Source organism: Equus asinus, chromosome 17 (genome assembly GCF_041296235.1).
Source record: "Equus asinus isolate D_3611 breed Donkey chromosome 17, EquAss-T2T_v2, whole genome shotgun sequence".
In the NCBI taxonomy this organism is placed as follows: Eukaryota; Metazoa; Chordata; class Mammalia; order Perissodactyla; family Equidae; genus Equus; species Equus asinus.
In genome coordinates, this window is record NC_091806.1 from 41,799,945 (window position 1) to 41,822,818 (window position 22,874).

General features: G+C 41.6%; 1 protein-coding gene and 1 pseudogene across 2 annotated transcripts in view; one reads left to right on the forward strand and one right to left on the reverse strand.

The window, feature by feature from the left end:
* Positions 1–13,346: 13,346 nt before the first annotated feature.
* The window catches only part of PLAAT3 (phospholipase A and acyltransferase 3), a 41,856-nt gene continuing 32,328 nt past the window's right edge, over positions 13,347–22,874 (reverse strand). For both annotated transcript variants that reach the window (XM_044750030.2, XM_044750031.2), the window contains exon 5: positions 13,347–13,624. In XM_044750030.2, coding sequence (XP_044605965.1) covers positions 13,523–13,624 — 102 coding nt within the window. In that variant the 3' untranslated portion in view covers positions 13,347–13,522. The remainder of the gene's footprint in view (positions 13,625–22,874) is intronic.
* LOC139040848 (E3 ubiquitin-protein ligase MSL2-like) lies at positions 18,998–22,035 on the forward strand (annotated as a pseudogene).

Genomic DNA, 22,874 nt, shown 5'->3' on the forward strand with positions numbered 1-22,874 from the left:
TTCTTGGAACGTATCAGTTCCACCCAAATTTTTCAATTCGTTGTCATAAAGTCATTTATTGATATTTCTTACTGTTTGCTTGATCTCCTTAGCATCCATAGTTATGTCTCCTTTTGTATTTCTAAAACTTTGACTTGTACATTCTCTCTTTTGTTTTCTTTTTTTTAAGATTTTATTTTTTTTCCTTTTTCTCCCCAAAGCCCCCCAGTAAATAGTTGTATATTCTTCATTGTGGGTCCCTCTAGTTGTGGCACGTGGGACGCCACCTCAGCGTGGTTTAATGAGCAGTGCCATGTCCGCACCCAGGATTCGAACCAACGAAACACTGGGCCGCCTGCAGCGGAGCAGGCAAACTTAACCACTCGGCCACGGGGCCAGCCCCAGACATTCTCTCTTTTATATGCTTTTTTGCTTCATTTGTTTTTGTTCATATTTTTAAAATTTCCTCCTTCTATTTTTTCCCCTGTCTTTTCCTGCCTTCTTAAATTAGATGATTAACTCATTAATTTGCACACACTTTTTCTTTCTGCTTTTTAATGTTATGTTATTAAGGTCATAATAATTTATGACATTGTGAAATTTCAGTTGTATATTCTTCTTTGTCAGTCACCATATAAATACGCCCCTTCACTCCTTGTGCCCACCTCCCAACCCCCTTCCCCTCTGGCAACCACTAAACTGTTCCCTTTGTCCGTGTGTTGGTTTATCTTCCACATATGAGTGAAATCATGTGATGCTTGTCTTTCTCTGTCTGGCTTATTTCACTTAACATAATACCCTCCAGGTCCATCCATGTTGTTGCAAATGGGACAATTTTGTCTTTTTATGATTGAGTAGTATTCCATCATGTATGTATATATATATATATATATATATATATATATATATCTCACGTCTTCTTTGTCCAATCATCAATCAATGGGCACTTGGGTTGCTTCCACTTCTTAGCTATAGTAAATAACGCTGCAATGAACATAGGAGTGCATAAGTGTCTTTGAATTGTTGATTTCAAGTTCTTTGGATAAATACCCAGTAGTGGTATAGCTGGATCATACCAGTTCTATTTTTAATTTTTTGAGAAATCTCCATACTGTTTTCCATAGTGGCTGCATCAGTTTGCCCTCCCTCCAGCAGTGTATGAGGGTTCCCTTTTCTCCACATCCTGTCTACCATTTGTTATTTTTTGTCTTGGGGATTATAGCCATTCTAGCAGGTGTAAGGTGATATCTCATTGTAGTTTTGATTTGCATTTCCCTAATGATTAGTGGAGTTGAGCATCTTTTCATGTGCTTGTTGGCCATCTGTATATCTTTTTTGGAAAAACGTCTGTTGATATCCTCTGCCCATTTTTTGATCAGATTTTTTTTGTTGCTGTTGTTATTGAGTTGTATGAGTTCTTTACATCTTTTGGAGATTAACCCCTTGTCAAATAAATGATTTGCAAATATTTTCTCCTGGTTGGTGGGTTGTCTTCTCGTCTTGCTCCTCGTTTCCTTTGCCTCCTTTTTCTTTCTTGTTTTTTATTATTTGGGGGGGGGGGGTGGAGTAGAGTATTAGCCCTGAGCTAACATCTGCCTCAAGTCTTCCTCTTTTTGCTGAGGAAGATGGGCCCTGACCTAAGATCCATACCCATCTTCCTCTACCCTATATGTGGGACGCCTGCCACAGCATGGCTTAACAAGCAGTGCATAGGTCTGCACCCAGGATCCTAACCAGTGAACCCTGGGCCACCAAAGTGGAACATGTGAACTTAACTGCTGCACCACTGGGCCAGCCCCTCCTTTTTCTTTCTTAATATAAGAATTTATGCTATAAATTTCTTTCTAAATATCCTTTTACCTGCATGGCCCAAATATTGATATCTAATCAATTGATTAATTAATTGATATCTAATATTTTTGTCATCATTCAGTTATAAATATTGTATAATTTCCATTATGTTTTCATCTTTGACTCATATTTTATCTAACAATTTATCTAACATAAATTTCTAAAATTTATGAAGGTACAGGGTTTTCCTAGCTATCTCTGTTACTGGTTTCTAACTTAACCGCATTATGGTTAAAGAAGATGATCTCCATATTACTAGTCCCTTGAAATTTGTTGAGACATGCTTTAAGGCCCAGGATATGGCCAGTTTTCATAAATGTTCCTTTGTGTGTGGTTGAAAAGAATCTACATTCCACAATTGTCCTATATATGTCCATTAAATCAACTTGGCAAGTTTTTCAAATTTTCTGTATCTTTACTGACTTTCATGTCTCCTTGAGTCATGAGTTCCTGAGAGAGGGGTATTTAGACCTCCCACTATGATGATGAATTGGTCAATTTCTCCCTGCAATTGACAAAAATTTTCATTATCTATTTTGAGACTTTTACTAGATGCAAACAAGTTTAGAATTATTATATCTCCCTAGTGGGTTGAAACTTTTATCAGAAAGTCTTTGGAGTGTTTTCCAATACCAACACCCAATTCTCTGATTCTCTGGACACCAGCCAGGGGTTCAACAACTCAATTCAATTATGACACTAAGTATTCAGAGTTAGCAAAGACCCCACAGCTTAGGGCTCATTTGTACCAGACTGCCCCCCTCCACCTTCAGACACCATTAACAAGCCCCAGGTCACTCATGCTTATGTTGGTGGGCTATAAATCAGGCATTTCTATGACCCTTCCTGAGGTTCAATAATCGCTAGAACAGCTCACAGAACTCACAGAAGCAATTTACTTACATTTACCAGTTCATTATAATGCATACAACTGAGGAACAACCAAATGGAAGACATGAATAGGGCAAGGTATGAGGGGAAGGGTGTACGGAGCTTCCATGCCCTTTCTAGGCTTGTCCCTCTCCCAGCACCTTGATGTGTTCACCAGCCAGAAGCTCATCAAGTCTTCTTTTCCAAGAGTTTCTGTAGAGCTTAATCTCCAGCCCCCCTCTCATTCCCAGAGATGAGTGAGTGGGGCTGAAATTTCAAACCCTCTAATCACTTGGTCTTTCTAATCACCAGCCCCATCTTAAGGCTATCTAGAGCTCCACCCTAAGTCACCTCATTAGTATAAACTCAGGTATTGTCAAAAAGGGGCTCATTATTAATGACAAAGGCACTCCTATCACTCAGGAAGTTTCTAGGGTATTAGGAAATCTGTGCCAGGAATCAAGGAAAAAGACTAAATCTATTGTATACTATATCATATATTTTATCCTTTTTCTGTCTGGTAATAATTTTTGCCTTTATCTTTGCTGATATCAATATAATTATACCAGCTTTCAGTTAGTAAGTATGTAACTGCACAAAATTGGGGTTCTCTTGCCCAATGAACATTAAAGACACCATTGACTATGGCATCAGCTTTTGGGGGAGATATGAACTTTATTCTGTGAGATTGATCTGCAGGGAGACAGAGGGAGATCCATCTCCCACATTCAGGATTTGGGGTGAAACTTAAGAGATTAGGGAGAGCAGGCTGGCACACAGAAATGCTGGTAGGATAGGTTCATATTTAAGGGCTTTAAGCATTTATGGTAAGGTTTGAAATATTTATTACAGAGTTCTGAACATTTATGATGAGGTGGGGAAGGAATTTTAGCATCAGATCTTCCTGAATGAGGGACCCCTTCACTTTTGACAAGAGTCTGACTTTTAAGTTCTGGTCATGTCCTGGTCCTCTGGATTCATGGGGAGGAGAATCTTTGGTTCTGCAGTCATTTCTGGTCATGATTTCTTCTTCTGTGTATACTCTGGCTACATGACTTTGCAAATTTTCTGAAAGGCAGTTCTTGATCACTCTGTTGATAAGAGATGGGGTCAGTTGAACTGGTCCCAAAGGGCATGCAGTTAAAATCCTCCATTTTTGTTGTTCATTCCTCAATCTTGAGGGATATAGGGCAGTCACTGCTTTAGCTAACTCCTGCTGGTGAGGGGCATAGGTTGTTCCATTTCTCTGAACCAGTCTCTTAGACAATGATGCAGGTTGGCTCCAAAAATTAGGCCTATACTGTGTAAGCAAGTAACCAGGTATTTAATAAGAAGCATTTCTAGAGAAACAAAAAGAAAAACAAAGTAAATAGTTGGAGCTAATTATAAACCAGTTTCTGAGCCCAGCGGGCAGCCAGTCAGGAAGATTTCTAGATGTCAGAATTGAAGCATCTTTTGCAGCTTGAAATGTCTTTGATGATGTCACTGGGTGTTCAGGTATCTTCCTGAGTGGCTTTCACAGCAATAGACATGAATCTCTCTTCAGTTTATATCAAGTGTCCAGCCTCAGTTTGCAAAGCTTCAGGAAAAAGGACAGATTCAGTTCTCAATGATCTCAAATGAAAATGATGGAAAAAACTGAAAATATTAATTTGAAGATTTGTAACCAGATATTTCAGGAGACCAGAATTCTGGATCCAGGCCAGTTTACAGTTAGAAAATAAAAACCTCAAAAGACAATTAGCAGAACTAGAATCTAATATCCATTAATGTGTGTTATAGTTTTTGTTGAAACATAATTTTTACCTCCAAAATCACCCTCATTTTTACCAAACATAGCCAAATTAAGACTCATTTGTTGGCAAAAGAAAAAGTCTAGTTTCAATGATCTTGGTCCAATTATTTACGTAAGTGCAGCAAGAATGGAAATTGATCATATAGGCTCTTATAAATCTGTTTTGCTTCAACTTTTCATAAGGAATCTCAGATTGAACTTTAAAGGCCTCTCACGGCCAGGAAAATCAAGCCAAGGACTTGTCATTGGACTCTTCCTGCAATACCTATAGATCAGGGTGAATTCCTCTCTTCTCTTGAGGTTTCCCCAAATATTCTGAGGTTCTTTGCATCTGCCAGGGAAGTGACCTTCCTTATTAACCTTGTAAGGTTGCTGGGAACCTGTAAGCAAGGTATCAGACCAATATTTCCAAGTGGCTTTTATTCCATGAAATCAATCTTTGTCCCTTAGCTGCCTTGTCATATCTGAGTCTGCATGTTTCTTTCAATGTGACATTCAAATCAAAGCTTTGGTAATATAACCAATGTTTCTAATTGTGTCCTGTTATAAGGAGAACAGATTCTTAGTGAATTTATGCAAATAACTGTACTGCTATGAAAACAATCCTCACTCACTAAGAGTTTTCAAATTCTGGAGGGATCAGGTAGGGAGAAAAAGGTGAATGTTTCAATTCTGCTTACAAAGGTATAATTTACCAAATTGCTATAAGTTATAGTTATCTTAAGAGAAAAAGGATCCTTAAAAATCAGCAATATCTCAAATGAAAAGTCATAAAAACTATAATCATCCTCACCAGTTCATTCAGTCCTATGTAATTGATTCTCGATCTTAATCTTCTGTTAGCAGTTTTATGAGGCCATCAGTTTCTCCGTTACAATGAGTAATTTCTTACCCAGCTCAGTTTTATAACCTGAAAGTTTATTAGAAACCTGTATTCTAGAGTAAAAGTCAGAGATCTTTCCACGAATCTCCTTGAAGATGAAATACATCTGCAGAAATATCAGAGTAAAACAACAACTGTCTGAAAATGACATAAGACTCAAAAAAAGGCAACTGACAGAGAAGCTTGGCTATTTCTGTGACATGCAACTCTTCAAAATAATAAGAAGAATTATGGCTAACAACCAGGACAGATCAGAATTTTAGGGATGTTATATAATTTTTAAAACACTTATGTCAATAACATTTACCCACATAATATCACAGGTCCCTATGAAACAATGCTTAGTTATTCATTTAACCAAGGTGACAATTAAAGATTTTCAGGCATATGCAGAGAATTAAATAGCTATAAGAAAAACCTTACCACCTGTGATTAAAGACCTCATAAAAACAATACAGGAAATTTATTTTGACAAAACATAAAATACCTGCCCTTCTGGTAGACTACTGAAGAAAATCTTTTCATAATGCCTTTATCAAGAGCGGACTAAAAGTTTAAGAAAATCATCCTTTCAAGAGAGAGAAAATAAAATTTTAATTTTTGCAATAGCTTACTTTTTACATTAAAACGTTTATTTAACTGAATTCATTTTGATCTTGGCCAACTTGGCCATGTGCAAAATTCTTTCTTCAGGGTTCCTCTTCCACAAACCTTCTATAACTTCCTTTTTACATTCAGAATTTGTCCCATGCCTTCTTTCTTCTTCCCTAGTACTTTAGGACAACTTTATCTTTCTTAACAAAACAAACAAAAATATTTCCATTCTTTATTCCTTCTTTACTGAAAACATATATCTTACTTTCCTTGAATACAAAGATGTTTCTCTTATTAATTTTTAGTAGCTTTAGTCACATATATTAATAAGAATTTTTAACCCTTACAGACCTTAACTTTTGGTGAAAACTAAGAAGTAAGCAATTATAAACTGTCTTTTACATTAGCATTCTGTGGTTTGGCAAGTTAATAAACACTTTTCATAATTTCCAGAAACATGCTACTTCATAGTACAATTTTTAATAAAATACAAGACACGTTTACTAATAGACCTAAACATCTTTTAGTTTCTCTGTATAAGAAGCCCAAAGTAAGTAAACTTAGACATGTTTAGCAATAATGTTTCAGTATTTTATCTTATTTGAAAATGACTCAGATATTCAATGGATTTTTTTATCATTTAATTTCACTTAGCAAAACTTCAAAGTTTCAATTTGCCAGAAAGATTTTGGAAGTTATTTTTAAAACACATGCTATAACACACAATTATTGTTAAAAAGTTCACCCAATGCTTTTATCTTTTTCACATCTATTTAGTTTACTCACTCCCAATAATTATATTTAGATTGCCCATAAAACTTGATGAGACATTAGACAAAATTAGCTATTATTTTAAGTTATTATTTTTGTTAACCAGTTTTGTCATAGAGATAACATTAGCTTATTTGACCAACAAACGTAGAATAAAGGCGGCATGTCTGCATCATATCCAATGCTGATAATCCAGAGGACATGCCTATTTTAATCAAACCAACAATCTTAAATAAGCTTTCAGTTACCAGAGATTAATTTATATCATGTTAACTTTAAAGACATTTGGGTTAGTTGCTATTACATTTAGAAATAATTTCTATAAGTGCTCACTTTAAGCCAATTAAATAGAGCTCTTTAGAATGTACACCATCCAGAGGTGAGATATGACACACATACACAGAGATTCCACAGCTATTGTTTTAAAATTACTCCATGAATCAGGTACAGTAATTCAAAGCTCCCTAGTTACAAACCTAACTTTTGTTTTAAGATTTTTACTAATATTTGTGGAGAAAACACAAAAGATTTTAGATTTTTGGCAAGGGTGCTCTTACGGCCATTTTTCTTTCCTTTTTTCCCTTTCTTTCTTCAGTCTTAGGAATTGGTGATGGGCTAGATAGTCCCTGGAGAGTTTGCAAGCTCTTTGAGATAAGGGAAGTGGCTGGAATCTGAACTACCTCTAGAGCTACACTTCCAGTCTTACAAGGATTTTTTTAAGGACAGTTGCTCTTTATTCCTCAGAGATTGGGTTGTAACTTAAATGACATTATAGGTTGATCTGCCTGTCCAACTACATCACAAAGGCACAAAGAAAGCATTCAAGTGTCCGCCAAGGTGGAGTTTCTGGGGCATATTTGTCTTATTAGTTTGCAACATCCCAACATCTATGAGCATTTTGAAAGGAACAGGGGAGGCTTTGGGATTGGAAAAAGGACAAGTAAACTGTGAACCACTTTCTAGAGTGGTACCTCTGGTCCTGCACAGATTTGCAAGAAAAAGATGGTTGTCTCCAGTTTCCCAAAGAACTGGATTACAGTCTGAATGATAAAAGAGGTTGACCCACCCTTTCATCTACATTTTTCCAATTGCTTCTTTATACCAGGGAGATTTTTAACTTAAGAGGTGAATCGAAACATTTTTATGTTCTAACACTTCAGGACAAGGTATCACACCTTTAAAAAGTTTGCACAAAGTATTTAATAAATGCCCTCTTTCCAAGTGTACAATTCAATTCTAGACCAATTTACCCGGGCAGGGAAGTGGGGGAGGTGAAGCATTCATTAGCATCTGTGAGACCAAGAAGGGAAGCTGAGATTCCAAATTTGATTTGGTTCTTAAGACTAGTCATTACAGGGGCTGGCCCCGTGGCCGAGTGGTTAAGTTCGCGCGCTCCGCTGCAGGCGGCCCAGTGTTTCGTCGGTTCGAATCCTGGGCGCGGACATGGCACTGCTCATCAGACCACGCTGAGGCAGCGTCCCACATGCCACAACTAGAAGAACCCACAACGAAGAATACACAACTATGTACCGGGGGGGCTTTGGGGAGAAAAAGGAAAAAATAAAATCTTTAAAAAAAAAAAAAAAAAGACTAGTCGTTACAAGAGCTCTCTAAATACTTTTCCAATTTAGAAGTTTTTCCAATTTAAAGATCCATCCTCTGGCCATTGACAAGTAGGATCTTAATAGCAACTCAAACCAATAAGCCTTTTATGGTTTAACTATGGATGCAAGAGTCATCCCCTAAAGAGAGTGCAAAAGAAGTAGCCCTCACAAGACCCAGACAGTTCACCCCTAAAATAATCCAAGAAAGCAAAGGCCTCCACTGCATAGGTGGCAGTGCACTAACAAGCAACAAAGGTTGAGAGGACAAAAGGCCCCTGATGGACTGAGGCCCCTCATGACAAACGCCCCTGAGAGCTGACACAGCTGGACAAAGAGTACATCTTGGAACCGCAGTCTACTAGACTAGTCACCAAGATGCACACAGGTAACGTGCATCCTCCATATGGCAGAGACCAAAGAAGTCACAAAGCCAAGCTCTCAAGACAAAGAACAAGAGAAAAGGAAAACTTCATCTTACATGCACAGTAACAGCTGAAGCTAAGCCTTGGGTCTCTTGGAGCCAAACTCACACCTGATAAGGAGGTGTCTCAGGGTTTGGGTTTGTGTGTGTTTTACAGAGTACCTTGTTGCATGGAAACTTTCTTGAGGTTGGCAGGGGACCTGTGTCATTTTACCCCATTCTGAGGCCAACTTATACCATCATAGGAGTCTTCTTGAGGTGGGGAGCACTCTAATGGCTCTTAACTGCTTGACCCACGCCCACCAATTTTGAGGCCTCTTTTGTTTCTGAGATGCCTTAAGCAACAGCTTTCACCTCATGCACATATTAACCCACAGCAAAATTCACTGCAGGACCAGCCCAGATGATAGGCTTATGGAGGTGCCTGAGTCTTTCCCTGTGGTTTTCCTTTTTATGACAACAGACACAAAAGACAGAGACAAGGAAAACAGTGACCATCTCGGGAAGGAGAAGGATCAGTAAACCAATGAGGACTCAAACAAAATTTCTCAGAGTCACTGAATAACCACTTGGCCATTTTCTCCAGAGTCTAAAGAATATCGTGGGCATGTGGTGGTGTAAAAGAATATCACCTTTTCCTGTGTCATGGGGTCACAGCTAAAAGTCACCCAATTTGGGAAAATGCAGCCTAGGAGGCTGTGGTGGAGGTTGAATTAGCATTTCCCATTGTTTCAGAATTTAGACCCAGCTGGTCAAGAGTAAATTTATGCTGCAGTTAGAACCAGATCTCGAAAATATCGGGTGTCCTTGAAACCAAGATCCTCACAATGAAGGCCAAACCAAGACTTCCTTCTAACGGCCAAGGTAATTTCCCTGAGGCTGACAGCTGTTTGGTAGGACCCTTAGCCACAAAAGGGGGTGCAACCGGCATTGCTGTCTGACCATCTCTGACCACAAAATGGGTGCAAACACATTTTTGCCCACCCATATTCTTTGGGACCCTCTCCCCCATCTGAAGACTATCAAGCCAAGCCCTCAGGACACAAAAAAAGTTTGGTAAGATTCTAAAGTTCTTCATAAACATTTACAGCTTCTGGAAGCTTTAGGTCAAAAGTGCAGCCCTTGACTTTCTAAAGATTTCTCCGTGTTTCTTGGTTTGGAGGCTCAAAAAGAGCCCAGAATGGCCATTGTAGTTTTAAATTATCCCAGGTTAACTTGCCAAGCTGTTTACCATTATTCTCATTTTAGGGGGCTTTTCCAAAGGTGGCCACAACAAACAAGGTAATTTCTGTCACAGTCACCGAGAAACTCAGTCCCCAAAACAGCCAATACGATTTGGACAACCATTAACACACAGTACAATTCTACATATAACACAGACCAGAATTACTAGCTAGTTTTCCAGGAGTAACTCAGAACCAGTGCCAGGAGCTACTCAAAACAAGATTGCCGGGGGCAGCTCGGAACCAGTGTCAGGACTTGCCCAGATCCAGAAGCAACTTCATGAGTGAACCTTTTTTCCTGCCTCTAATTATCTTGGATGGTTCAGACCCAAGGTTTGGCACCCAGTCCACCAGGATTCCCCAGGATACAAGATAAACTTCTATTTCCAGGAGATCAAACCAGAGAGACGAGGTAAGGGACAGTCACTTTCTTCAAGTTACTCACCCAGAGCCCAGAGACATCTTGATCCAGAAGCTGTATCTTCACCCAAAAGAAAAAAATGCCTTGGGGCCTGGAGCACCACAGCAGGGAAACAAGAATCGAATCAGTCGAGTGTCTAGAAAAAGTTGTCTGGGCAGCTACTTATGGTCAAGGAAAAGACCCCACATCCTGCTGAGGGCTCCAGAGCCTCAGGCAGGCGGTCACAGGACCTTGTCCCTTCTTGGTCACCAAATTGTTACCACACAAAATTGGAGTTTCCTTGCCCGATGTGAATTTAAAAACCAATTAATTATGGCATCAGCTCTTGAGGGAGAAAGCTTTATTCTGCAAGATTGATCTGCAGGGAGACAGAGGGAAATCTGTTTTCCTGATTCAGGATTTGGGGTGAAACTTAAGAGGTTAGGGAGAACCTGCTGGCACACAGAAATGCTGGTGGGGCAGGTTTTGATTGGTGGGCTTCAAGCATTTATGGTAAGGTTTGAAACATTTAGGACAGGGTTCTGAACATTGATGATGAGATGAGGAAGGAATTTTAACATCAGATCTTCCTGAATGAGGGATCCCTCACTTCTGATAAGAGTCTGACTTTTAACTTCCAGTCACGGCCTGGTCCTTTGGATCCGTGGGGAGGAGAATCTTTGGTTCTGTGGTCATTTCAAGATTCCTTCTTCTGTGTATGCTCTGGCTACGTGACTTTGCAAATTTTCTGGAACGCAATTCTTAATCTATTGACAAGAGATGGGGTCAGTTGAACTGGTCCTGGAGGGCCCACGGTTACAAGTGTACCAGTTCTTACTTAGTATTTACCCAGCATATTGTTTTGTCCTTTTAATTTTTAAAAATTATTATATACTTTACTGAAGTAGATTCCAAAGTCCTATTGAAACCGTCAAGTTCAAATTTCAGATATTTTAAAGATGTTTACTACGTAGCTTTTTTAACACAGAGAAAGTACTATAAAGACTAGTATGATGACCACCCACACACCTACTGCCTACATTAAAAACTTATTGTTTTACCACATTTGCTTTATCTTCATCTTTTTTTTTAATTAGGCCATGAGTTTACATAAGACTAATACTATTATCACACTTAATAAAATTAATAATTCCTTAATATTCTTTAATACCCAGTTAGTACTCAGATTCCCCCAATTACCCCAAATTGCTTTTATAATTGTTTTTCACATTTAGTTGTTTTTGTCTCCAACGTCTTTCAATTCAGGACAGTTCTCATGCACGCTCAATTTTTCTCCTTGATAGCATTAACTTTTTTATCATAACAGACTAGCTGTCATGTAAAAAGTTCATCCTTTTAATTTCAATCTTTGTGTCCATATATTTTAAGTGTATCTGCTGTGAATTGTTCTCCCTGAATTAGTGTTCTAATCCAGTGTGCTGGTTGTCTTTTATTTGGCAAGTTTCGTCTATTTATATTGATGATGATTAACAATATATCTGGAATTAGTTCTTCCACATTATGTGGTTATTTCTACACATCCCACTTTTTTATGTAATTTTTCTTTTTTTTTTTTTAATTGAAGTGGGTGTTTTTGCTTTGCCTCCTTGTGTTTATTTTTCCTCCTTGCTTTTTTCTCCATAATTAGTTTGGAGCTTTGCACTCTGTGTATCCCGGTCACTTTATGCCATGTGAGAGAGGGCTCCAAGAAACCTACCCTTTGGGCTTGGCCTGTGTCCCTTGGGTTTGGGGAGCCTGAGAACTGGCACAAAATGTTCCATCAACAACTGAGGCAAAAAGAAAGGAAAGGGCACTGGAGAAAACTACTCTTATACCAAGACTGGGGCATAGACTAGGCACATGTTTATCCTGGACCAGATTTGAGCCAAGCAGGAAGGAGCTGGCTGGGAGCCATTTGTAAATCCCTTCCAGGATTCCAGTAGACAGATGGTCCCCCAGACAACCAGGGCTGACAAAGGAAACATTCGCAACCAGTTAGAGAAGCCTTGCCCTGTGGACTGAAGGACAGCTGGCCCCAGGAGAGCATTTCTGAAGAACCCACAAAAGCCCCTTTCAGAGAACTGTCACTCTGAACATCTGCCAAGCCCAGCGAGCAGCAAGAGTAGACCCCAGGGCCCCAGCCACAGATGGTCAGAGTTCACGCCTTCTCACCAGCCCCTCCCGCAGCAGTCCACCCTGGAGACATCAGTCACGAGGCCTGCCGCACCTTCACCAAATAAGGGCGGAGGCAACTTTGTACCATGGGACCCCGCCCCATTGAGCTGAGTTGATTGGCCTAGTAGAGTCACCTGACCCAACGGCAGCCAATGGGTAGGCTGAGCTAGGATATGGTGAGCTGGGCCAATCAAATGCTCTCTCGGGAACTTGAACTGGGAGCGCCAAGCAGGTAGCGGGGAGAGACGGTGCTGAGCTGATGCAGGAAGAAAAGCCACAGGGAGGGGGTGTGGGATCAGAGACGGGGACGGGGCACAAGCTCAAGTGGTAAGGAAGCAGGACCACTGAAGGTGGAAGCAACAGGGCAGAGAAAAGATGGAGGGAGCAGAGGGAGATAAGGAGTTTTAACAAAATTGGCAAGAACATATACTGAGTTTCCTTATGGCACAGGTTTGGTTTGGTTTGGTTTGAACGCCACTGAACATCTACAGACTCCAGCGGCCAAGTCCTAGAAGCCCTCCTGGGTCTAGATCCAGGCCAAGTGTCCTGGCTATCCGGTGGATCCTGTTCTTCATCAGTCAGGTCTATCCATCTTGCCGCCCAAGTGTATCCTTACAACCAGAAACCCCCATTACTTGAGATAACCGGAGTTGGTCTCTGTTTCTTGCAAGGTAAAGAATGCAGCCAGCAAAGAGAAAGTGAGAGAAAATCATCAAAGAGCCAGGACACAACCAGGAACAGAGCCCAGCGTGTGCCCTCAACAGACTTCACACTAGGCAGTTCTTGCTGCATTTCCTCCAGTAAAATCTTGCCTTCTTGGGCTTTATTTTATTCTGTGAAAATAAGCCTTATTATAAAACAGAATGAAATCCACAAACCAAACCTCAAAGCTTCTAGCCAAACAAGACACCCCCCTTAATATATAAAGTCATTGCAGACAGGACAGTCCCTTCAACTTATTGCTTTTGTCGCTTGTTTCTTGAGAACAAGACTCCGATGAGGCCCACAGCTGCCAGGCCCACTCCTGCGATGCCAGCTGCCATGATGGCGTCTCTGACCTGCAAGAGAGAGGAGGGCAGATCAGACTCCGTGTCAGGAATGTGAGCACAGGCCATACTTGCAACAAGAACATTCAGTTCAGGGAGCCTCACATGCCTCTTGGCCTCCTTGACAAACTCAGGAGTCAACAAATAATGGCAGTAAAATGAGGAGAAAAGGGCTGGATGGGGAAAGAATCTGGGGATGGAGCCAGCTGGCCAGGAGTGTACGGGCCTGAAGAAGGAAATCTGATTCACCCTGTGGGTATTTACAGCACATAAATCCCCAGAGCGTGGCTGTGGAAAGGACAAGGAGACAAAGCCAGGATGGTTGAGATCCTAGCTGGCCACCAGGGAGCACTTGAAGCAAGTTTGAAGTCGAGAAGGAACTGCTATCGAATACTCAATAAACTATGACCTCACTCTCTTATTAATCGCTGTACCCCCAGCACCCAGTCCTGCCAGGCTCAGGGGTACTCTTTACGTATTCTTAAATAAATGACTCAGCTATGAATAGTAGTGCTGTTATACTTTAAATTATTAGGATAGCTGACTTGTATTGCTTGTACTAGAAAAAAAAGTGCTGCAAACTTAAAGTAAGTTTCAAGGTGAAAATTGAACATGTCAAATTTCACTCTTTCTTGAAACCCAACTAAAAATAAAGTAAGCTATTTGTTTAGGGCATAATCCACCAGGACCCAGAGAACACTAAATTCTAAGGCAGCAGTGGGAGAAGCTGAGGACCAATCCTAATTATACAACAGAATCCTTGAAAAAGATCACCTGTTGGCACCTCTGGAAGTAGGAGAGAAAAAGAGAGAGCTTTAGCTAGGTCCCTGGACCGCCCCCGCCCCACCACCACCACAACAGGAGTCTGAAAGTTTATTCACTTGAGAAGGGACAACAGAACATTTGGGGGCCTGGAAATCTAGAAGCACATGTGAGGATGTGAGTATCATCACAAACAAGAGACTGAGAGACAATAAACATGCAAATGTGAGACTCTTGCCCTCCTACCCATCTCTGCTCCCAGAACCTTACCCTCCACACAAGAGACAGGAAAGCTTTTCTGGGGAATCTGACCAACCCACATGGAAACGACAAAAGTTACCCATACTGAGGATTCCCAAACAAAGAGCCCACCCAGCTCACCCGGAAGTGAAACTCAAAGTCAACAAGCCACTGCCCCCTCCCAGCTCAGGCAGAGCTTCCATTCAGTAGCAAGCCCTTAATCCTGAGCACACAACCAAGGTACCAGACATCTGAGGAAGACCTCCCGAATAGAAGACAGAAAGCAAAACAAGCAGGAAAAAGGCCACTTGGAGAAACAGAAACCATATATAGAAAAGAAAATGTCTTTTAAAACTATCACTAGAGAATAAGAAAATATATTGCATCCAATAAATAAGATGCTATAAAGAACAATAGAGGGGCTGGCCCAATGGCACAGCAGTTAAGTTCATGTGCTCCACTTTGGCAGCCCAGGGTTCACTGGTTCAGATCTGGGCATGGACCTACACACTGCTTATCAAGCCATGCTGTGGCGGGCATCCCACATATAAAGTAGAGGAAGATGGGCATGGATGTTATCTCAGGGCTAATCTTCCTTTAAAAAACAAAAAGAATGTTGAGAGAACCAAAACAGTTCTTAGAAAATGAAAATATGATAGAAATGATAACCTCAAAAGAAAAGTTGAAAGATAAAGTTGAGGAAATCTCTCAGAAGGAATAGCTAAAAGATAAAGATATAGAAAACAGAAGCCAAATATTAAAAATAGCCAAAAAAATATAAACTATATATATAATCAACCCAGACAGTCTGGCATCTGAATAATAGCCATTCTAGAAAGAGATAATAACAGAAACACAGACAAGGGGACTCAAGAGTGAAATAATTCATGAAAATTTACTAAGACCAAAGGATGTATGTTTTCAGATTGAAATGGTGCTCCAAGGCCCACCTTAGTGGATAAAAGCAGACCTATACCAAGGCATGTTATTGTGAAATTTTAGAACACTGGGTAAAGAAAAGATATTACAACTGGCAGAGGAGTAAAACAGGAAATAGAGAAAAGAGCAAGAATCAGGATTGCCTCAGATTTCTCAAAAACAATTCTGGAAGCAATAAGACAATGCAACCATGCCTCCAAAATTCTAAAGCAAAATGATTTCTAACCTAGAATTCTATACACAGACAAACAACCAAATCAAGTCAGAGGGTAAAAAAAATCAGAGTCTCAAAAAATTTACCATCCATCATTTTTCTGGAAGCTTCTAAAAGAGGTTCTACCTAAACAAGGGAGCAAACCCAGAAAGAAGAGACACAGAGCCAGTCCTGATTGCCTAGTGGTTAAAGTTCAGTGTGCTCCACTTCGGCGGCCTGGGTTCGGTTCCCAGGCGTGGAACCACACCACTCATCTGTCAGCAGCCATGCTGTGGTGGTGGCTCACATACAAGAACTAGAAGGACTTACAACTGGAATATGCAACTATGTACTGGGGCTTTGGGAGGAAAAAAGAGGAAAAAGAAGAGGAAGATTGGCAACAGATGTTAGCTTAAGGTGAATCTTTCCCAGCAAAAAAAAAAAAGAAAAGAAAAAGAAGAAGAGATACAGAAGATGGTGCTCTAGTGCAGGACAGAATAGATGGGAATTACCCTAGAGTGATGGTAAGGGGAGATCCGAGGACAACAACTTTGTACCAAGTGTACAGAGTAACTAGTAGGTGGAATAATAGCCCCCTAAAGATGTCCATGTCCTAATTCCAGGAACCCGTAAGTATATTATGCTATGTGGTAAGGGGGAACTAAGGATGCAGATGGAATTAAACTTGCTAATCAATTTACCTTAAAATAGGGAGATTATCCAGGGGTGCCCAATGTAATCACAAAGTTCCTTAAAAGATGAAAGAGGGAGGTAGAAGAGTCGCGTCATAGTGATGCAATGTGAGAAAGACTCAGCCAGCCATTCTGACTTTGAAGATGGAAAGGGGCCACAAGCCAAGGTTTGTGGGGCAGCCTCAAGAAGCTGACAAAGGCTAGAAAACAGATTCTCCCCAGGAGCCTCCAGAAACACAGCCCCAGTGTCATCCTGATTTTAGCCCAGAAAGACCATTTTCGGACTCCTGACCTCCAGAACTATCAGACAATAAATTTGTGTTGTTTTAAGCCACTAAGTTTGTAGTAATTTGTCACAGCAGCCATAGGAAACTCATACAGTACCAAATCCAGATTAGAGCAGTGGGACTCGAGCCTGGCATGTTCAGTTGACTGTCATCACCATTGTCCTCTCCCATGTACTCTCTTTCTAACCCAAAGCACCTTCTGGGGGATATGGTCTACCTAAATAAGAGAAAGAGCAAACAAAGAAGAAATGAAGAGACTGTGGAACCAAGGAATCCAATCCAAGAGAAAGGCAGGGGAAATCTGAAGGATGACAGCAGAGGATGTCCTAGAGTGAAGGATGCAGTCAGCCAAGGACCAACCAGCACAGACAACAGAATGGCTGTCTCCAGGATGGATGTACCCAAGAAAAACATGCTAGAACTGATGGATTGCTTGATGGGATTTCCCTCGTGGAACACTGCACTGAGAGCTAATTGGATGCTGTAGGAAGAACTGACAAGAGGTACAAGGAAAACTAAGCAATGAAAGGAGGTAATAATTATCTTCAAGAAAAAAGAAACCCCCTCCTCCCAAAAAAGGAAGGAAACTATCACAATGCACCACAGCACTCAACTGTGAGTAAAATTTGCATAGGCATAAAACAAACACTGGATATTAATTTAATAAAAATGTATAATATGAAATTATACTGAGAGAATGGGGGAGGGAGAGGGGCTTATGGTATTAAACAGTTTAACCCTCACTTACCATTATAAGAGGTCAAAAGAGCATATCCAAAATTTCTGAATAAAAAAGACAGCAGTATACACATATTGTTTCAAAATTCAGAAATAGGTAAGTGCCAAAATAATTGACTAAAAGAAAGAAGAGGGGTTGCCTCTTGGGATGGAGGATGGGAGGAGTAAGAGGGGTGGGGCAGGGAACTCCGTGTTTTGTTATAAGTCTTTGAGCACTAGTTGTCTTTTCAAGTTCTGTGCCTGCATTACTTTGAAAAACTAAAAATTAAATTTCGCTAACTTTTCCAGGAAGAAGAACGAAAGATGAAGAAATAGAGACATGCACAGTAAGCCCAGGAACCTGATGCAAAACCATATTGCACCTGCTAACTTCAAACGTCAACACCATTTCTACAAAACTGGAAAGGCAAGAGATGAGGAGGAAACCATCCCTTAGTCGAGGCAAAGATTACAGGCAGTTTTAGGAAGACAAACAATTAAGCATCTTAGCGACTAGTCACAAGAAAATGTTGCTAATATATTACACAGATAACTATGCTGGCACAGATATAAGAGAAGCAACTGATTACCATTCTGATATGTTGGCTTTGTCCAGTGACGGGCCATTGCTTTGAGAGGATATGCACACACAGATACACAGCTCAGACTTATCCTTCACTTCATTTGAAACATTTGCCTTTACCTTTGACCTCTGATCTTCAATCTGGTTTATCTCAAGTGCCTAAAAGTGCACTGAATATTCCTACTGGTGTTTCAGATTTTAGAGATTTGTCACTTTTAATAAGCTTTCAGTAGTCAGCATTGGTATAGCTAGCTCTTCTTTCACCTCAGCATTCAAGTCCATTTGATGTTCACAACACTATTCACATACAGCTCAAGGCCCTATCTTACAGTCTGCTGACAGACTAAAACATGGTAGCCATGGACTTGAGCTCCAGTGGAATTAAGAGGTTCAGATTCAGTGCAGATAAGGAGCCTCTGTTAATGAGCGTTAAGGATGCACTCCAGGAGTGACGTCAGCATAACAGCAGAGGAAGCTCTTCCCCTGGACTCTCCCCTCTAAGATACAACCAAAAGGACATTCATACACCAGCAGAGGGCATATACACATCACAAAAGACGTCTGGGAGACCCACGCAGCCATACGCCTGAAGGTGGTGGTGGGGCTGGGTCCTCCAGAGGAAGTGGAAGCTGATGTGGAGGAGCTCTGTGGAGAGAGCCAGCCCCGGTGGTGGGAAGTACACAGGTGAGAAGGGTGCCCTGTCTCTGCCAAGTACTCTAGGCCCAGAATCGTCTGGAGCACAGTGTGGTGAGCATGGTAGTGGTGGCAGGGAAAGGGTGTAGGCACTCCAGCCCCTGGTTCACCCAGAGCAAGGAGTAGAGTGCTTGGTGGTGGCAGCAGGAAAAGTGTGCAGCCCCAGAGCCATCCAGAGCACAATGCGGAGAGTGGCAGCCATGGAGGGGATAGGGCACAGCCAAGAGGCACCCCGACCCCCGCCCAGTACTCCAGCCCCAGAATCATCCAGAGCACAGCATGGAGAGTGTGGCAGTGGCAGCAGAGAAAGGGAAAGTGCAAAGGCCTTTCCATACAGAGAGACAAGCAGGGGCTGGGAGCAGCACTGGGGAAGGAGAGTACTCTTCCCCCTGCCCAGTGCTCCAGATCTGCCATCAGTCAGTCACTCAGAGAGAAAAGCAGTCAGTGGCTGGAGCTGGGGAGCCCCTGCTCATGCTGGGCCCAGAATACACAGCACCTGATGCCCATCCTGTGGCAGTATGTGGCAGCTGCGACCTGATGAGGAAACAAAGATCGACTCCATCAAGCAGCGTGAGTAGGTATATTAAAGCTCCAGACCAGAAGGAAAGTGACAGGTACCCAGAAACCAACCCAGAAGAAACAGAAATTCATAACCAAACCAACAAAGAACTCAAAACAGCTATCATAAAAAAAAAAAACAAAACAAAACTCAGTGAGTTACAAGAGAACACAGAAAGACAAATTAACAAATTCAGGAGCTTCTTCATAAAGGAGATTGAAACCATAAAGAAGAACCAATCAGAATTGTTGGAGATGAAAACCACAATGGATAAAATAAAGAAAAATCTGGATTCTCTAAACAACAGAGCTGACAATATAGAGGCGAGAATCAGCCAGTTAGAGAATAGTACTATAAGAATGCTTCAGAGGGAGGAGAAGAGAGAACCGAGACTAAAAAGAAATGAAGAAGCTCTCAGAAATATCTGACTCAATCAGGAAATGCAACATAAGGATTATAGGTATTCCAGAGGGGGAAAGAAGGAAAATGGAGCAGAAAGCTTGTTCAAAGAAATAATAGCTGAGAAGTTCCCAAACCTGGGTAGTGAGCTGGAAATCCATGTGAAAGAGGCCTCCAGATCTCCTAACTTTGTCAAGGTAAAAAGACCCACTCCAAGGCATATAGTAGTGAAGCTGGCAAAAATCAAGGATAAAGAAAATATACTACAGGCAGCAAGGCAGAAGAAAATAACCTACAAAGGAACCCCCTAGTAGGCTTTCAGCAGATTTCTCAGCAGAAACTTTACAGGCTATGAGAGAGTGGAATGATATATTCAAAATCTTGAAAGACAAAAACTTTCAGCCAAGAACACTCTATCCAGTGAAAATCTCATTCAGATATGATGGAAAAATAAAAATTTTTGCAGTTAAACAAAAGCTAAGGGAGTTCATCGCCACAAGACCCCCCCATAAGAAATCCTCAAGAAGGCCATCATACCTGAAAAAGAAAAAAAAATAGGAAAGGGGCTACAAAGCCCTGAGCAAGGAGATGAATAGGTAGGCAATAATCCGAAAATGGCAGCTCTCTATGAGCTCGGGTTAGTAAATGCTGAACTCTAACATCAAGGATAAAGAAAAGGACAACACCAAAACAAAAATGATCTCAACTTTTTGACCACAAACTCACAACACAAGATGGAAAAAGATATGACAAAAATAACTTAGAAGGGGAGGAGAAAAAGGATGGAATCACTATAGTCTAAGGAAATAAGAGGCTATCAGAAAATGGACCATCTCAACTACAAGATTTTTTATACGAACCTAAGGCTAACCACTAAACAAATAATTAGAACGGAGACATTTACAATAAACAAGGAGAAAAAGAAGAAAACCAATGGAGAAAACTACTTAATCAAATTGGTAGTCCGAAATACACGGGGTGAGAAACAAAGGAAATGCAGAAGAACCAGGAAACATTCAATAAGATGGCAGTATTATGCCCTCATATTTCAATAATCACCCTAAATGTAAACAGATTGAATTCTCCAATCAAAAGACAAGGATTGGCAGGATGGATTAAAGAACAAGACCCAACAACATGCTGCCTCCAGGAAACACATCTCAACTCTAGAGATAAACACAGGCTCAGAGTGAAGGGATGGAAGACAATACTCCAAGCTAATGGCAAACAAAAAAAAGCAGGTGTTGCCATACTTATATCAGCAAAGTAGAATTCAAGATAAAACTGGTAAAGAGAGACACAGAGGGGCAGTATATAATGGTAAAAGGGACTCTCCACCAAGAAGATATAACACATAAACTTGTATGCACCCAACACAGGAGCACCAAAATACAAAAAGCAACTATTAATAAACCTAAAAGGAGATATCAATGACAACACAGTATTAGTAGGGGACCTCAACACCCCACAAACATCAATGGACAGATCATCCAGACAAAAAGTCAACAAGGAGATAGTGGACTTAAACAAAAAATTAGACCAGCTGAACTTGATAGATATATAGAGAGCACTCAATCCAAAAACTGTAGAATATACATTCTTCTCAAGTGCACATGGAACATTCTGAAGGATAGACCATATATTGGGAAACAAGGCAAACCTCAATAAATTTAAGAAGGATGCACTCCAAAGCTTGGAAACCATTCCCAACACAGAGGTCTGTTGCCTCATTCACAGTCCAGCAGGAAGGCCAGTGTATCCCACGGCCCTTTCACCAGCTTCCTTCCCAGTCTCTTAGCCATGATGTCCTCACATTCGCCATTTCAACCCTTCATGTTTTATCAGGTCCAACAGCAACACTGAAGGTAACACAACTGAATAGAAATGATCCAGATCATCAAGCAACAGTGAGAAAGTTCAGCCTCTTCCTATTTCTAGCATTTTCCAGGACCCAACTCTGGGGGCATCAGCTCCTGTGACAATGCAAAGAAGGAGCAAAATCTCTTGTCAGCTTATAGCAACCATTCCCAATGAAAGCACAATGGCCAAAATCAGCAAAACTGTACTTTTTCCCACTGAAGGCATGAAAGAGTGTTGTGAACATGGATCAGGAAATCTCACCCTAAAACCAAGCCAGGCACTTAAGTAGAGTCAAGAGCAGCAAAGGAGAAGATTCTTAATCATCATTTTATGCCAAGAAGTCCAATGAAGACAGTATACTGAATCCCAGGAACAAAAAGGATGAAAATGTGGGGGAGTTCTCATCAAGATGGCACTGTGAGCAGACGTTGAACTCGCCTCCTCCCACAAACACAACCAGGTTACAACAATTTTAGGAAGAATCACCCTGGATTGAAAACTGAAAACTGGATAAAAAGAACCCCCACAACAAGGGACAGTCCTGACGAAAGCAGAAGAGGCAGTAACTCCAGCCAGAGAGGAAAAAAGCCACCTTTGGGAGCAGCGGAGCTTCTCAGCTGGCCAGGCGGGAGCCAACCTAAGGATATCCAGATAGCATCTCAAGATGCCTAAGAGTCTCGTGCTACTATACATCGGAAGGCAGACAGACTTCCCACTGGGAGGAGGTGGAAATAGGTGAAAACTCTCCAACCCCTGACCCCCGACCCCCGGTCAGCCTAGTTCCTGCAGGAGGCTCTCTTCCAGCGGACTCCCCCATAGCATCGCCACACACCAAGGGCGGGAGTGTGCACTCACCAGCAGAGCGATGGTGGAAACAGGTGACAACAGCCCTACTCAAGCCCCCCGCGATTACATCTAAGCCCAGGGGGAATCCCCAGGGTCCCGCACCCACTGGCAGGGAAGGCCTCCGCTCGCCATTAGCAGGGAGGCACCGCCCAGAATACAGAACAAAGGGAAGCTCCCGGCAGGCGGATTCCCTGGCACGGCACCAGACCGCAAGCTGCTGCTGGGTCCACAGCCTCCGGCGCACGGGTCAGTGCAGGGGGTGCCTGGACTTCCCGTGGATGTGCTTGGGGACACGGTTGGAGGTCCAGCACCCGGCTCTGTGGCCCGGGGGGAGGCTCCGGGGTCCCACACCCCCCCGGCAGGGAAAGCCTCTGCTTGCCATTAGCAGGGAGGCTCCGCCCAGAATCCAGAACAAAGGGAGGCTCCCGGCGGGCAGATTCCCTGGCACTGCACCAGACCACCAGCTGCTGCTGGGCCCACGGTCTCTGGCAC